The 17,257-nt window shown below is 56.7% G+C and overlaps 1 protein-coding gene across 2 annotated transcripts in view; it reads left to right on the top strand.

The window, feature by feature from the left end:
• Window positions 1-235: 235 nt before the first annotated feature.
• Window positions 236-17,257, top strand: part of LOC122923844 (SEC23-interacting protein-like) — a 57,516-nt gene continuing 40,494 nt past the window's right edge. Inside the window, exons 1-5 of one of the 2 annotated variants that reach the window (XM_044274685.1) lie at window positions 236-374; window positions 5,397-5,782; window positions 5,852-5,950; window positions 6,568-6,787; window positions 6,890-7,083. In XM_044274685.1, coding sequence (XP_044130620.1) covers window positions 263-374; window positions 5,397-5,782; window positions 5,852-5,950; window positions 6,568-6,787; window positions 6,890-7,083 — 1,011 coding nt within the window. In that variant the 5' untranslated portion in view covers window positions 236-262. Of the gene's footprint in view, window positions 375-5,396; window positions 5,951-6,567; window positions 6,788-6,889; window positions 7,084-17,257 lie in introns of both variants that reach the window. The other variant, XM_044274684.1, reaches the window with a different exon arrangement.

Here is a 17,257-nt window from a genome sequence, read left to right as displayed (position 1 = left end):
CTATCACATGACATTAAAGTCTTCGATCACATGGAACGTCATCTAGAAGCAGATTGGGTGCTGCGCTGTGTGGGCGGGAAAATGAGTGCGGGGAAGAATCTGATTGGCTAGGAAAGCACCTATCAGTAACGTCAAGCCCTTGTCTTTCATTGGCTGGTGCTGTTGGGAAGGCGGGACAAGGGGTATGGGAGTCGCTGTGATTGGTCAATTCGCTGTCATTCTGCTGAATTCCGGCTCGGGGACGTGGAGTTTCTGAGTTGTCATGGCCGAAAACAGGACGAGTGGGGCGAACAGGAACCTCCTATTCTCCCCCTCGGAGCTCAGCTTCTCCGTGCCCTTCATCCCTGTCAGCCGCCCCGGGCCCTTGTCTTCCGGTGAGTATATCCCGGGCTCGGAGAGCAGCAATTCCCATCTGTGCGCCGCCGGCAGTGCTTCTGGTGTTGGGGCGATGGGGGAGTGGATGTGCTGGGGTTTCCTGCTGTCAGTGAGGCAGGCAGAGTTGTTCCTGAGCGGTGGTCGCTGCTGAGCGGTGCCCCTGGATGTGCTGGGGTTTCCTGCTGTCAGTGAGGCAGGCAGAGCTGTTCCTGTGTGGTGGTCGCTGCTGAGCGGTGCCCCTGGATGTGCTGGGGTTTCCTGCTGTCGGTGAGGCAGGCAGAGCTGTTCCTGTGCGGTGCTCCTGGATGTGCTGGGGTTTCCCGCTGTCAGTGAGGCAGGCAGAGCTGTTCCTGTGCGGTGGTCGCTGCTGAGCGGTGCTCCTGGATGTGCTGGGGTTTCCCGCTGTCGGTGAGGCAGGCAGAGCTGTTCCTGTGTGGTGGTCGCTGCTGAGCGGTGCTCCTGGATGTGCTGGGGTTTCCTGCTGTCGGTGAGGCAGGCAGAGCTGTTCCTGTGCGGTGGTCGCTGCTGAGCGGTGCCCCTGGATGTGCTGGGGTTTCCCGCTGTCGGTGAGGCAGGCAGAGCTGTTCCTGTGCGGTGGTCGCTGCTGAGCGGTGCCCCTGGATGTGCTGGGGTTTCCCGCTGTCGGTGAGGCAGGCAGAGCTGTTCCTGTGCGGTGGTCGCTGCTGTGCGGTGCTCCTGGATGTGCTGGGGTTTCCCGCTGTCGGTGAGGCAGGCAGAGCTGTTCCTGTGCGGTGGTCGCTGCTGAGCGGTGCTCCTGGATGTGCTGGGGTTTCCTGCTGTCGGTGAGGCAGGCAGAGCTGTTCCTGTGCGGTGCTCCTGGATGTGCTGGGGTTTCCTGCTGTCGGTGAGGCAGGCAGAGCTGTTCCTGTGCGGTGGTCGCTGCTGTGCGGTGCTCCTGGATGTGCTGGGGTTTCCTGCTGTCGGTGAGGCAGGCAGAGCTGTTCCTGTGCGGTGGTCGCTGCTGAGCGGTGCCCCTGGATGTGCTGGGGTTTCCTGCTGTCGGTGAGGCAGGCAGAGCTGTTCCTGTGCGGTGGTCGCTGCTGAGCGGTGCTCCTGGATGTGCTGGGGTTTCCTGCTGTCGGTGAGGCAGGCAGAGCTGTTCCTGTGCGGTGGTCGCTGCTGAGCAGTGCTCCTGGATGTGCTGGGGTTTCCCGCTGTCGGTGAGGCAGGCAGAGCTGTTCCTGTGTGGTGGTCGCTGCTGAGCGGTGCTCCTGGATGTGCTGGGGTTTCCTGCTGTCGGTGAGGCAGGCAGAGCTGTTCCTGTGCGGTGGTCGCTGCTGAGCGGTGCCCCTGGATGTGCTGGGGTTTCCCGCTGTCGGTGAGGCAGGCAGAGCTGTTCCTGTGCGGTGGTCGCTGCTGTGCGGTGCTCCTGGATGTGCTGGGGTTTCCTGCTGTCGGTGAGGCAGGCAGAGCTGTACCTGTGCGGTGGTCGCTGCTGAGCGGTGCCCCTGGATGTGCTGGGGTTTCCCGCTGTCGGTGAGGCAGGCAGAGCTGTTCCTGTGCGGTGGTCCCTGCTGAGCGGTGCCCCTGGATGTGCTGGGGTTTCCTGCTGTCGGTGAGGCAGGCAGAGCTGTCCCTGTGTGGTGGTCGCTGCTGAGCGGTGCTCCTGGATGTGCTGGGGTTTCCTGCTGTCGGTGAGGCAAGCAGAGCTGTTCCTGTGCGGTGGTCCCTGCTGAGCGGTGCTCCTGGATGTGCTGGGGTTTCCCGCTGTCAGTGAGGCAGGCAGAGCTGTTCCTGTGCGGTGGTCGCTGCTGAGCGGTGCTCCTGGATGTGCTGGGGTTTCCTGCTGTCGGTGAGGCAGGCAGAGCTGTTCCTGTGCGGTGCTCCTGGATGTGCTGGGGTTTCCTGCTGTCGGTGAGGCAGGCAGAGCTGTTCCTGTGCGGTGGTCGCTGCTGTGCGGTGCTCCTGGATGTGCTGGGGTTTCCTGCTGTCGGTGAGGCAGGCAGAGCTGTTCCTGTGCGGTGGTCGCTGCTGTGCGGTGCTCCTGGATGTGCTGGGGTTTCCTGCTGTCGGTGAGGCAGGCAGAGCTGTTCCTGTGCGGTGGTCGCTGCTGAGCGGTGCCCCTGGATGTGCTGGGGTTTCCCGCTGTCAGTGAGGCAGGCAGAGCTGTTCCTGTGCGGTGGTCCCTGCTGAGCGGTGCTCCTGGATGTGCTGGGGTTTCCTGCTGTCGGTGAGGCAGGCAGAGCTGTTCCTGTGCTGTGGTCGCTGCTGAGCGGTGCTCCTGGATGTGCTGGGGTTTCCCGCTGTCGGTGAGGCAGGCAGAGCTGTTCCTGTGCGGTGGTCACTGCTGAGCGGTGCTCCTGGATGTGCTGGGGTTTCCTGCTGTCGGTGAGGCAGGCAGAGCTGTTCCTGTGCGGTGGTCGCTGCTGAGCGGTGCTCCTGGATGTGCTGGGGTTTCCTGCTGTCGGTGAGGCAGGCAGAGCTGTTCCTGTGCGGTGGTCGCTGCTGAGCGGTGCCCCTGGATGTGCTGGGGTTTCCTGCTGTCGGTGAGGCAGGCAGAGCTGTTCCTGTGCGGTGGTCGCTGCTGAGCGGTGCTCCTGGATGTGCTGGGGTTTCCCGCTGTCGGTGAGGCAGGCAGAGCTGTTCCTGTGTGGTGGTCGCTGCTGAGCGGTGCTCCTGGATGTGCTGGGGTTTCGTGCTGTCGGTGAGGCAGGCAGAGCTGTTCCTGTGTGGTGGTCGCTGTTTAGCGGTGCTCCTGGATGTGCTGGGGTTTCCTGCTGTCAGTGAGGCAGGCAGAGCTGTTCCTGTGCGGTGGTCGCTGCTGAGCGGTGCTCCTGGATGTGCTGGGGTTTCCTGCTGTCGGTGAGGCAGGCAGAGCTCTTCCTGTGTGGTGGTCGCTGCTGAGCAGTGCTCCTGGATGTGCTGGGGTTTCCTGCTGTCGGTGAGGCAGGCAGAGCTGTTCCTGTGTGGTGGTCCCTGCTGAGCGGTGCTCCTGGATGTGCTGGGGTTTCCTGCTGTCGGTGAGGCAGGCAGAGCTGTTCCTGTGCGGTGGTCCCTGCTGAGCGGTGCCCCTGGATGTGCTGGGGTTTCCTGCTGTCGGTGAGGCAGGCAGAGCTGTTCCTGTGCGGTGGTCGCTGCTGAGCGGTGCTCCTGGATGTGCTGGGGTTTCCCGCTGTCGGTGAGGCAGGCAGAGCTGTTCCTGTGTGGTGGTCGCTGCTGAGCGGTGCCCCTGGATGTGCTGGGGTTTCCTGCTGTCGGTGAGGCAAGCAGAGCTGTTCCTGTGCGGTGGTCGCTGCTGAGCGGTGCTCCTGGATGTGCTGGGGTTTCCCGCTGTCGGTGAGGCAGGCAGAGCTGTTCCTGTGCGGTGGTCACTGCTGAGCGGTGCTCCTGGATGTGCTGGGGTTTCCTGCTGTCGGTGAGGCAGGCAGAGCTGTTCCTGTGCGGTGGTCGCTGCTGAGCGGTGCTCCTGGATGTGCTGGGGTTTCCCGCTGTCGGTGAGGCAGGCAGAGCTGTTCCTGTGCGGTGGTCGCTGCTGAGCGGTGCCCCTGGATGTGCTGGGGTTTCCCGCTGTCGGTGAGGCAGGCAGAGCTGTTCCTGTGTGGTGGTCGCTGCTGAGCGGTGCTCCTGGATGTGCTGGGGTTTCCTGCTGTCGGTGAGGCAGGCAGAGCTGTTCCTGTGCGGTGGTCGCTGCTGAGCGGTGCCCCTGGATGTGCTGGGGTTTCCTGCTGTCGGTGAGGCAGGCAGAGCTGTTCCTGTGCGGTGGTCGCTGCTGAGCGGTGCTCCTGGATGTGCTGGGGTTTCCCGCTGTCGGTGAGGCAGGCAGAGCTGTTCCTGTGTGGTGGTCGCTGCTGAGCGGTGCTCCTGGATGTGCTGGGGTTTCCCGCTGTCGGTGAGGCAGGCAGAGCTGTTCCTGTGCGGTGGTCGCTGCTGAGCGGTGCCCCTGGATGTGCTGGGGTTTCCCGCTGTCGGTGAGGCAGGCAGAGCTGTTCCTGTGTGGTGGTCGCTGCTGAGCGGTGCTCCTGGATGTGCTGGGGTTTCCTGCTGTCGGTGAGGCAGGCAGAGCTGTTCCTGTGTGGTGGTCGCTGTTTAGCGGTGCTCCTGGATGTGCTGGGGTTTCCTGCTGTCAGTGAGGCAGGCAAAGCTGTTCTTGTGTGGTGGTCGCTGCTGAGCGGTGCTCCTGGATGTGCTTGGGTTTCCCGCTGTCGGTGAGGCAGGCAGAGCTGTTCCTGTGCGGTGGTCGCTGCTGAGCGGTGCTCCTGGATGTGCTGGGGTTTCCTGCTGTCGGTGAGGCAGGCAGAGCTCTTCCTGTGTGGTGGTCGCTGCTGAGCAGTGCTCCTGGATGTGCTGGGGTTTCCTGCTGTCGGTGAGGCAGGCAGAGCTGTTCCTGTGTGGTGGTCCCTGCTGAGCGGTGCTCCTGGATGTGCTGGGGTTTCCTGCTGTCGGTGAGGCAGGCAGAGCTGTTCCTGTGCGGTGGTCCCTGCTGAGCGGTGCCCCTGGATGTGCTGGGGTTTCCTGCTGTCGGTGAGGCAGGCAGAGCTGTTCCTGTGCGGTGGTCGCTGCTGAGCGGTGCTCCTGGATGTGCTTGGGTTTCCCGCTGTCGGTGAGGCAGGCAGAGCTGTTCCTGTGTGGTGGTCGCTGCTGAGCGGTGCCCCTGGATGTGCTGGGGTTTCCTGCTGTCGGTGAGGCAAGCAGAGCTGTTCCTGTGCGGTGGTCGCTGCTGAGCGGTGCTCCTGGATGTGCTGGGGTTTCCTGCTGTCGGTGAGGCAGGCAGAGCTGTTCCTGTGCGGTGGTCGCTGCTGAGCGGTGCCCCTGGATGTGCTGGGGTTTCCTGCTGTCGGTGAGGCAGGCAGAGCTGTTCCTGTGTGGTGGTCGCTGTTTAGCGGTGCTCCTGGATGTGCTGGGGTTTCCTGCTGTCAGTGAGGCAGGCAGAGCTGTTCCTGTGCGGTGGTCCCTGCTGAGCGGTGCCCCTGGATGTGCTGGGGTTTCCCGCTGTCAGTGAGGCAGGCAGAGCTGTTCCTGTGCGGTGGTCGCTGCTGATCTCTGGTTTCTCTCTCCTACAGATGAGTCGGCGGAGGTTGGAGAGGAGGACAGCTTTCTGGGGCAGACTGCTAGTACTGTTAACCCTCCACAAACCTTCAGCTACTTTTCCCAAACCTCAAGTCTCACCACCAGCAGTGACCCATTTGCCAGCATAGGGCAACCCTTGGTCACCACAGCTTCTCAGTTGCCAGGTGCTAATGCTTTCCCTAAGACCCCGGTGTCTGTGCCGCTGCCTCCTGCAGTCCAGAATGGACAGAACATCGTGACTCCACCCAGGACCTCATCTCCATTTCCCACCAATCCTCCGTCAGTTTCCAGTGACTCCGCTGGGGTTTTCCCTCCAAACACACAGATATGCCCCCCTCCAGGCGTGAACCTGGCACCACCGCCTCCCGTCTCTTCTCAGGCAAGCTATAACCCTTACCGCCATAACATACAGAGCAGCCGGGCCAATCCTTACCTGACTCCTCCACAGCTGCAGCAGGATACCACAGTGGGCCACACCAGCCAGGCCTTCCAGGTGGCATCGGGGCCTCCTCCATTGTACCACAGTTCTTCAGCCTCCCTGCCTCCCGTAAGTTTCCTCTGCCTTTACCTGCCCGTGTTCATTAGTTATGTCGTGTGGGGGACCTCCAGAAATGTCATTATCAGTCCTGGAGGCTGCACGTTGCCTGGCTCATAGACTTGCCTCGAGAGCGCCACGGTCTCCGTTCAGTCTGGGGATGCTGCTAGGCTCGGTGCGGTGGGGGTATCTCAGTGATTGAGCCACTTTACAGCGATTTCAGTAATTGGATCACTGCCCCCACACATTACACAAATAATGAGAGTTCCACTTTAATGTTGGGCGCCAGCAGTGACGCATCTTCTCCAGTTCATGTAATACCTGCACTATTTGCTGCTTTCCCATATCTCAAAGATAACGCCATTAACCCATAACCTGCCATAAGATTCTTGAAGAAATCTTTATACCAGTCTTGCATATGGGACACAAGCCAAGTAATGGAAGGTGTATGGGGCGGAGGTGTCCGCCTCTGTGCGTCACTATTCTGTAGAGGAATAACGGGGCAGATGTGCGACACCTTCGTGTGGAGTCGTCTGGCAGGGTGGTTCTGCCCAGTGCCCGGGTGGCTCTGTTTCCCCTTTTCGTTCATGTGTCTGGATCTTGCATTGATTGTGGGTTTTGTCTTGCAGCCCCCGGTAGCGTCTACGTTTATGCCAGCACAAATGGTGCAGTCCTATTCGAATGTCAGACCTGCAGCTCCTCCAGTGTCGGACTCCGTGCCCTTCATGCCCAACCTGTATGAGCCTGTCCAGCCCCACTGGTTCTTCTGCAGGCTTGTGGAAGGTCGGGAGATTTGGCTGCCATTCAGCAATTATGATTCTGCCAACCTGGAAGAAGTCTACAACTCTGGTAATGGGGGGAGTTGCTATGAGGGGGCTCCCTGCGGAGGACTACTGGGCTGGGGTAGGATTCTTCTGTCTGTTTGTGATGCTCAGCTTTTCTCTTGTTCAGTTCAGCCAGACCCTGAGAGCGTTGTAGTACGTACAGCAGGGGGCCGCTATGATGTCTACCTGTATGACCGGGAGATGAAGGCCGTGTACTGGGAGGAAGAAGACTCTGAGGTCAGACGCTGCTCTTGGTTCTACAAAGGAGATGCTGACAGCAGATTTGTTCCTTACAGTGAGGACTTCAGTGAGAAGCTGGAGGTGAGTGTACTGTGGTGGAGTAGCTGGAACCAACCCCATGAGACCATCACTCCATGCTCAGAAGAGCTCACGGCTCTCCTACGCCTCGGTCATTTCTGGTGCAGGGCTATGATGACACTGTGAAACTCGCCCGCTACATGGGCCTGATCACATCCCTGCCCCTGGAAGCGTGCTCCATGTCATCTACAGTAATATATATTATTATTTTTTTATTGAAAGCCTGAGGAACGTGACTTTTTGCGCCCCTCTAAATAAAAAGTGCAGCATGGCACACGAGTGCACAAGGATAAGGGTCTATTGAAAGCCCTCTCCATAAGAGAAGGGTCCCCATAAGGCCCTGTGGGGGACAGGTGGCCAACCTCAGCCGAAGCCAATGGAGAGCTGCTTGTGCATTGGGTTAGACGTTGCTTTTGAATTGTGGTTGAACAGAATAGTTTATACAACAGACTAATGGACTGGACACAAATTATGATATCCTTAAGTTAATATTTTGTTGCAAAGCCTTTTGAGGCAATGAAGTGATGTCGCCACTCTCAATGAGTCTTCTGCACTTATCCACAGGTATTTTGGCCACTCCTCGTGAGGTTTCAGCTCCTTCCACCGATGTTCTGTAGGATTTTGATCAGGGTTTATAGAAGATCCCTTCAGAATAGTCCAATGCTTTGTTCTTGGCCATTCTTGGATCTTTTTAGTTGTGTTTTGGGTCATTATCCTGTTGGAGGACCCATGACCTGCGACGGAGACCAAGCTTTCTGACACTGGGCAGCACACTTCGCTCCAAAATGTCTCGCTAGCCTTGACATTTCTTTGTACTCTGCACAGATGCAAGACACCCTGTGCCAGATGCATCAAAGCAGCCCCAGACTTCCCCAGCCTCCTCCATGTCTCACAGGAGGTACAACATTCTTTCTGTGAACATAGAGCTGATGCGATTTGCCAAAAAGCTGCAGTTTTGTCTCGTTTGTCCAAAGGACGTTCCGCTTTGGCTGAGATGGATGGTGCGATCTGACAGTGATGCACCTCGACTGGCTTTCACCTCTAATCTCTTTGGGGACTGCGAAGATCTGAGGTTGGGGGGTCGTATTAATCACCTAGGCAGGATAACGATGCAACTGTCTTTATTCAGCAAATGGTGATAGATGGCCCAGATAAGCTGCACCCCTGGACGCTCCGAGACCCAGTCCACGATGTCCCCAGCTGGGACCTGTAGTTCCACTGCCCCATACCAGGCTTTAGCCCAACGTTTTAGCTTGGTCCACAGCTTTAGTATCACTTGCCGGTATTTTTTGCAGTCACAGCCGATGCTTATCCACACAACAGACATCACAACCGAAGCGCATGGATCCCACTTCAACCAGCAACCCCCCTCATCCCCTGGTCAGTGTCCAAAGTACCCCAATGCCGCCCCCAGGTCTGAGCATGTCCCCCTGGGAACACCCCCTACCCAATGTTAACTTTACGTAAGACTGAGCCCCTCACCAGAGACTACATGTGAGACAGTAATTGCCCGCTCTCCCCCGCTACCCGATGTAGCCGGCTCAGTTGATTGTGCTCCGTTACTATAGCGAATTCCTGCCCATACACATAGTGCCCAGACAATAGGCAGGCACTCTTTCTGTAGGGTGGCGTGCTCCCAGTCTAACAGTTGCCTTGAGAGATACGCCACTGGGTGTTCCTGCCCTGTGCCATCCCACTGTATCAGCGGGCACCGCCAGCACAGCGACCACCACCATTCGCATTTGTCGGTCTATTCTACAGTCAGGTTTCATCATACCTCCCCTACCCAGTGTCCCAGGTACTGGACCTCAGCAATCCCCATCTGGCATTTGTCCAAATGGTCTCTCCCTTGCATGCAGCAGGTGCTCCTCTCTGGTCTTGCTGAATATGGCAATATCGTCCAGATAACCCTGGGAGAACTCCTGACGGCCTGCAAGCATGACATGCTCCCTGAAAGGTGGCTGCCGCATGCTTCATCCCGAATCGCATCGCCGTAAATTGGAACCGACCAAAGCGGGTGTTGAAAGCTGAACCCTCCTGGGCCTCGGGTGTCAAGGGGATCTGCCAATAGCCCTTACTGATATCGAGAGTAGACACGAGTATCGCTCCCCTGATCTGGTCTAACAGGTCATTTACTGAGGGCATGCATCGGTTATGGTTACCTTGTTCAGTCTCCAGTAGTCCATGCAGAACCTTGTCCTCGGTCCTTTTTCAGGACTGCTCTGGCTGCCCAGCCACTGCTTAAGGGGATCACCACCCCCAATTCTAACATTTCCTTCACTTCCTTCCAAATCATCTGCTGAACCTCGGGTGACACTCGATCCAGCAGCTGCCGAATTGGCCTTGCTGTCCCAGTTTCCACCCGATGCTCCGCCAGAGTGGTTAGAGAAGAGCTCACATACTGGTCTCATACCCCTGTAGCTGACTGGATTGTGCTGGGGCGAGGTGATCTCTTAAAGTTGGCCTGTAACTTGTCATGGCCTCCATGAAACTCTCTGGACTGAGTGCCCCTATCATAGTAACCCTTGTACCACCCAAGGTGTTGTATCCTCTCTCGTAGTCTCCTCACGTAGCGAAGCACTGGTACACCAGCAGAGTCAGACCGATCTTCCCAGTGTTCTCACACCAAGTCCAGCAGGCCCCGAGGCTGCCTGACATATGAGTTTAATAGGAGAAGCCTGCAGCACCTCTCTGTAGGTAGAGTTGTGGCAGAGCCTCTTCCCAAACCCCTCACCCCCCTCTGCCTCGAAGTATGTGCAGACCAACAGGTTTTAGGGTCCCTCTTTGGCTGCTGCACGCCTCAGCCCCCCTAGCGATGGCTCTCCCCGTGCCTCCTTCCTGATGCTGTTTACCTCCCCCAGGTCAGTCTCTGTCACAATAACAGGCATTGTGTTTTGGGTATTACCACTGGCAGGGGGTAGTCCTGGTGGGCCCGTTATCTTCCCTCTCAGCTGACATAGTGGGAGCCTGGCTTTGGGTTATGACATTTGCCCAGTGGCACACCAACCCTGCTCCTAAGTTGTTTCCCAGCAGCACGTCCACCTGCAGGTGCCGCACTACTACACCCACCAGCCCGTGACTGTGACCCCAGTCTAAATGTAGTCGGGCTCTTCGAATGTTCAGAGATTCTCCTCCGGCCACGTTGACTAACATACGGCCGGAGGGAACAATACATTTCTCCAGTAATAGATGGTCTTTGATCAATGTAACCAAGGGTCCTGAGTCACGTAGCCCCACCGCTTCCACACTCTCTCTACCCAGTCCAGCTGCATAAGCTGGTTTATGGTGGGTGAGGCGTCCCACCTAGTCTGGGATACTTGTCATTGTACCACACATCCCTTTAACCTCCTCTGGCCGGAGTAGTGGAATCCTCTCGCTGTGCATTCCAGCCCCATTGCAACACCGTGTTCACAGGTTGGGAACAAGGACGGTTTGAGCCCCAACATTCCTGGGCAAAATGTCCCACGTGTCCACAATTATGGCAGGTTAAAGGGAACCTGTCACCTGGATTTTGTGTATAGAGCTGGGGACATGGGTTGCTAGATGGCCGTTAGCACATCCACAATACCCAGTCCCCATAGCTCTGTGTGCTTTTATTGTGTCAAAAAAACGATTTGATACATATGCAAATTACCCTGAGATGAGTCCTGTATGTGAGATGAGTCAGGGACAGGACTCATCTCAGGTTAATTTGCATATGTATCAAATCGGTTTTTTTACACAATAAAAGCACACAGAGCTATGGGGACTGGGAATTGCGGATGTGCTAGCGGCCATCTAGCAACCCATGTCCTCAGCTCTATACCCAAAATCCTGGTGACAGGTTCCCTTTAACCCCTTTGCACCATTGCGGGAGGTATTTGGGAGCCTTGAGACCCTCGACCTCTTTGCGAAAGCCGAAATCCCTGAGGTGCCTCCTCTCATTGGTCTACAGGTCTAACTGTCCTCCATGGCAGCACCTCGGGCTGCAGTAAACTATTTTAGTAATCAAGTATTATATTGATTATTTTTTACGATTAATCGAGTAATCTAATAATACAAAATTAATTGACTGTTTTTCTTAAAAACTCATCAGTCCCCAACACCCTTCGCCCCCCCCCCCCCCCCCCCCCCCACGTGCGATCAGCCAGTGCCATCGGCTCTGTTCCTCCAGTGCCTTCAGCTGCACTGCCCCAGTGCCATCAGCCTCTCCATGCCATCCATTGCCGGCTGTCCCCCTTCAGTGCCATGTCCCCAGCGCCAGTGAAGTAAATGCTTACCTTTCCTGTAGGGGTGCCGCTGCACAGCTCCTTCCTCTTCTCCGCTCGCTGCACTGGATCCTGACGTCGCACAGCGCTTACGTGCACTATGACCTGACAATGTGTAAGGATGCAGTGCAGCGCGGTATGGGCCGGCGGGTGACCACGGAGCGGTAAGTAACAGCAAGCGCTTCACTCCCGCTCCATGATCACATGACACAAACGAATCCTCGGTGCCAAAAGTTTGCTTTTTTTTTTTTTTGTGTGTTTAATTACTCGATTCAATCGAGTAATCATTTCAGCCCTAGTATCACCTGTCCCCAATTTGATGGGACTTTCCTTCTCTGTAGCCCTGGTTGATTAGCAGACCAATCATAAGCCAGTCTTGTGGCCTCATCCATCCAGTGGTTTTCTGTCCGCCACCCACTCTTTGGAGCTTGGACAAATTGTTCCAGCCCGAATACATCCAAGATCTGTTCTACTTCCCGAGCTCCCAGTCCTTCCATCCCCCGAGTGCATGTCGTTTGTAATGTATTGGCAAACTCTGTGTGTGTGTGTGCGTGCGTGTGTGTGTGTGTGTGTGTGTGTGTGCGCGCGCGCCCCGGGATTGTAAGTCTCCCGAAACTTCCTCTGATAGGTTTCAGGCGTGACTGCATACCTGTCTAGTACCCACCGAACCCTCATGCAGCAAGCAAATGTTCTCAAATAACCGGAGATGCTCATCAATATCAGAGGTGTCTTCATTAAATTGTGGTATATCCTGGTAACTTAAGGGTGTGGGTCCCTCTCTCATGTTATCCATTGTCTTCTGTACTCAGGCGGGCGGGGGTACTGGACATGCACACCAAGATATTTGCTTACCACTGCCAGCCGCACGATCTCCAGGGCATGCTTTCCTAGCACGGCCAGCATCCTTCCCATCTCAGTTGGTCGATCCTCCACAATCTAGGTGGCATCCTATTCTGTGGTTCCTCCACCTCCCACCAGCCCTCATCCCCTGGTCAGTGTCCTAAGAACCCCAATGCCACCCCCAGGTCTGAGCACGTTTCCCTTGAAACACCCCCACCCAATGCTAACTGTGCATAAGATGGCTGTGTTTCCTTAAGACGGAGCCCCTCACCTGAGACTATGTGAGACCACCTGTGGGGACCGCACCACTGGGTCTACCCGTCACCATCCACATAATGGGAGTAGTGGCTGGAAGAACAATGGTTTAATGGACGCCCCCAGACACTAACGAGGCTAATGGAATGATTGTGTTACTCTAATTACCAATCGCATGCCTGGCCTTATGTGGACATTAGGTCTAGCCAGCATGTCTCACCTCATGGCTCCCTAACCCTTTCTGGGACCTTCTTTCAACTAAAGATCTTTCGTCAGACGAACCCACATCCTGTTCTACGGAGGGGAGGCAGATGGCAGCCCTGCTCCCAGAAATAACTGTGGAGAGGAAGGAGCTGCCGGCAGTTGTGAGCGTGCTTTATGTGCCTCGTCCTGTTCTACGGAGGGGAGGCAGATGGCAGCCCTGCTCCCAGAAATAACTGTGGAGAGGAAGGAGCTGCCGGCAGTTGTGAGCGTGCTTTATGTGCCTCGTCCTGTTCTACGGAGGGGAGGCAGATGGCAGCCCTGCTCCCAGAAATAACTGTGGAGAGGAAGGAGCTGCCGGCAGTTGTGAGCGTGCTTTATGTGCCTCGTCCTGTTATACGGAGGGGAGGCAGATGGCAGCCCTGCTCCCAGAAATAACTGTGGAGAGGAAGGAGCTGCCGGCAGTTGTGAGCGTGCTTTATGTGCCTCGTCCTGTTATACGGAGGGGGGGGGCAGATGGCAGCCATGCTCCCAGGAATAACTGTGGAGAGGAAGGAGCTGCCAGCAGTTGTGAGCGTGCTTTATGTGCCTCGTCCTGTTATACGGAGGTCAGGCAGGTGGCAGCCCTGCTCCCAGAAATAACTGTGGAGAGGAAGGAGCTGCCGGCAGTTGTGAGCGTGCTTTATGTGCCTCGTCCTGTTATACGGAGGGGAGGCAGATGGCAGCCCTGCTCCCAGAAATAACTGTGGAGAGGAAGGAGCTATCAGCAGTTGTGAGCGTGCTTTATGTGCCTCGTCCTGTTATACGGAGGGGAGGCAGATGGCAGCCCTGCTCCCAGAAATAACTGTGGAGAGGAAGGAGCTGCCAGCAGTTGTGAGCGTGCTTTATGTGTCTCGTCCTGTTATACGGAGGGGAGGCAGATGGCAGCCCTGCTCCCAGAAATAACTGGAGAGGAAGGAGCTGCCAGCAGTTGTGAGCGTGCTTTATGTGCCTCGTCCTGTTATACGGAGGGGAGGCAGATGGCAGCCCTGCTCCCAGAAATACCTGTGGAGAGGAAGGAGCTGCCGGCAGTTGTGAGCGTGCTTTATGTGCCTCGTCCTGTTATACGGAGGGGAGGCAGGTGGCAGCCCTGCTCCCAGCAATAACTGTGGAGAGGAAGGAGCTATCAGCAGTTGTGAGCGTGCTTTATGTGCCTCGCCCTGTTATACGGAGGTCAGGCAGGTGGCAGCCCTGCTCCCAGCAATAACTGTGGAGAGGAAGGAGCTATCAGCAGTTGTGAGCGTGCTTTATGTGCCTCGCCCTGTTATACGGAGGTCAGGCAGGTGGCAGCCCTGCTCCCAGCAATAACTGTGGAGAGGAAGGAGCTATCAGCAGTTGTGAGCGTGCTTTGTGCCTCGTCCTGTTGTACGGAGGGGAGGCAGATGGCAGCCATGCTCCCAGAAATAACTGTGGAGAGGAAGGAGCTATCAGCAGTTGTGAGCGTGCTTTATGTGCCTCGTCCTGTTATACGGAGGGGAGGCAGATGGCAGCCCTGCTCCCAGAAATAACTGTGGAGAGGAAGGAGCTATCAGCAGTTGTGAGCGTGCTTTATGTGCCTCGTCCTGTTATACGGAGGGGAGGCAGATGGCAGCCCTGCTCCCAGAAATACCTGTGGAGAGGAAGGAGCTGCCGGCAGTTGTGAGCGTGCTTTATGTGCCTCGTCCTGTTATACGGAGGGGAGGCAGATGGCAGCCCTGCTCCCAGCAATAACTGTGGAGAGGAAGGAGCTATCAGCAGTTGTGAGCGTGCTTTGTGCCTCGTCCTGTTGTACGGAGGGGAGGCAGATGGCAGCCATGCTCCCAGAAATAACTGTGGAGAGGAAGGAGCTGCCAGCAGTTGTGAGCGTGCTTTATGTGCCTCGTCCTGTTATACGGAGGGGAGGCAGATGGCAGCCCTGCTCCCAGAAATAACTGTGGAGAGGAAGGAGCTATCAGCAGTTGTGAGCGTGCTTTATGTGCCTCGTCCTGTTATACGGAGGGGAGGCAGATGGCAGCCCTGCTCCCAGAAATACCTGTGGAGAGGAAGGAGCTGCCGGCAGTTGTGAGCGTGCTTTATGTGCCTCGTCCTGTTATACGGAGGGGAGGCAGGTGGCAGCCCTGCTCCCAGCAATAACTGTGGAGAGGAAGGAGCTATCAGCAGTTGTGAGCGTGCTTTATGTGCCTCGCCCTGTTATACGGAGGTCAGGCAGGTGGCAGCCCTGCTCCCAGCAATAACTGTGGAGAGGAAGGAGCTATCAGCAGTTGTGAGCGTGCTTTGTGCCTCGTCCTGTTGTACGGAGGGGAGGCAGATGGCAGCCATGCTCCCAGAAATAACTGTGGAGAGGAAGGAGCTATCAGCAGTTGTGAGCGTGCTTTATGTGCCTCGTCCTGTTATACGGAGGGGAGGCAGATGGCAGCCCTGCTCCCAGAAATAACTGTGGAGAGGAAGGAGCTATCAGCAGTTGTGAGCGTGCTTTATGTGCCTCGTCCTGTTATACGGAGGGGAGGCAGATGGCAGCCCTGCTCCCAGCAATAACTGTGGAGAGGAAGGAGCTATCAGCAGTTGTGAGCGTGCTTTATGTGCCTCGTCCTGTTATACGGAGGGGAGGCAGATGGCAGCCCTGCTCCCAGAAATAACTGTGGAGAGGAAGGAGCTATCAGCAGTTGTGAGCGTGCTTTATGTGCCTCATCCTGTTATACGGAGGGGGGGCAGATGGCAGCCCTGCTCCCAGAAATACCTGTGGAGAGGAAGGAGCTATCAGCAGTTGTGAGCGTGCTTTATGTGCCTCGCCCTGTTATACGGAGGGGAGGCAGGTGGCAGCCCTGCTCCCAGAAATAACTGTGGAGAGGAAGGAGCTGCCGGCAGTTGTGAGCGTGCTTTATGTGCCTCGTCCTGTTATACGGAGGGGAGGCAGGTGGCAGCCCTGCTCCCAGCAATAACTGTGGAGAGGAAGGAGCTATCAGCAGTTGTGAGCGTGCTTTATGTGCCTCGCCCTGTTATACGGAGGTCAGGCAGGTGGCAGCCCTGCTCCCAGCAATAACTGTGGAGAGGAAGGAGCTATCAGCAGTTGTGAGCGTGCTTTGTGCCTCGTCCTGTTGTACGGAGGGGAGGCAGATGGCAGCCATGCTCCCAGAAATAACTGTGGAGAGGAAGGAGCTATCAGCAGTTGTGAGCGTGCTTTATGTGCCTCGTCCTGTTATACGGAGGGGAGGCAGATGGCAGCCCTGCTCCCGGAAATAACTGTGGAGAGGAAGGAGCTGCCAGCAGTTGTGAGCGTGCTTTATGTGCCTCGTCCTGTTATACGGAGGGGAGGCAGATGGCAGCCCTGCTCCCAGAAATAACTGTGGAGAGGAAGGAGCTGCCAGCAGTTGTGAGCGTGCTTTATGTGCCTCGTCCTGTTATACGGAGGGGAGGCAGATGGCAGCCCTGCTCCCAGAAATACCTGTGGAGGGGAAGGAGCTGCCAGCAGTTGTGAGCGTGCTTTATGTGCCTCGCCCTGTTGTACGGAGGGGAGGCAGATGGCAGCCCTGCTCCCAGAAATAACTGTGGAGAGGAAGGAGCTATCAGCAGTTGTGAGCGTGCTTTATGTGCCTCGCCCTGTTATACGGAGGGGAGGCAGATGGCAGCCCTGCTCCCAGAAATAACTGTGGAGAGGAAGGAGCTGCCAGCAGTTGTGAGCGTGCTTTATGTGCCTCGTCCTGTTATACGGAGGGGAGGCAGATGGCAGCCCTGCTCCCAGAAATAACTGTGGAGAGGAAGGAGCTGCCGGCAGTTGTGAGCGTGCTTTATGTGCCTCGCCCTGTTATACGGAGGGGAGGCAGATGGCAGCCATGCTCTTGGATCAAATTTTTTTTCTGTTCAGGATGGAAACTTGGTACCAACCCCGTGGACCTCAGAAGGGACTGTAGGCCTGTTGGTTATAACCATGTACAGTTGTAAACTGTGGACAGGGAAAGGAGAGGAAGTGGCGGCCTCCATCTGTGTCCTCTACTGAAGGATAGCGGCCTCCGGAGGTCTCCACTTTATCAGTGGTCTGTTCTTAGTTTCCAGTACTCCAGGTTCCACGTCTGGTAATCTGGAAACAACCCTAAGATGCCCGCGCACAGCTCTAACAATAGGCCGCCTTTGTGGTGTGTACACCGGGTGGGGGTTGCAATCCTCTTATCACAGGGAAGATTACAATGAAGGGGGAGATGTAACCGCTATGGGAATAGAACTCTGCGCCTCTTCTCGCGGAGCGTGCCCACCGCAGCCTCCTATAGAAAACAATGGTTCTAGCTAATTCTTCCACGGAGTGTATGTAATTGGAGATTGGCGTGGAATGGCTTAGACCTGGACCCCTTCCCCAATCTCGGGGTGCCTCACATACGGTGGTGCAGCAGTACGTGCCCGGCAGAATTGTGTGCCCCGGACAGAGCCCTGTTTTGTGCTTTTTTAGTGCTGCTGTGAGGTCACCGATGTCGAGCAGTTTTCCCCGCTGACCCCCGGCCCTGCTCTGGTCGTTGTGGTTGCCGAGCGCGTCTGCTAGAACTGTGCAAGGTGCCCCCCGGACACCTACCTCTCTCTACCCCTACTACATGAGTGTTTGTCTCTCCAGCCAGTGTGTACCCCGGGTG

The sequence above is a fragment of the Bufo gargarizans genome, unplaced genomic scaffold (assembly GCF_014858855.1).
Source record: "Bufo gargarizans isolate SCDJY-AF-19 unplaced genomic scaffold, ASM1485885v1 original_scaffold_1997_pilon, whole genome shotgun sequence".
Taxonomy (NCBI): domain Eukaryota; kingdom Metazoa; phylum Chordata; class Amphibia; order Anura; family Bufonidae; genus Bufo; species Bufo gargarizans.
This window is presented reverse-complemented; position numbering and strand designations above follow the sequence as displayed.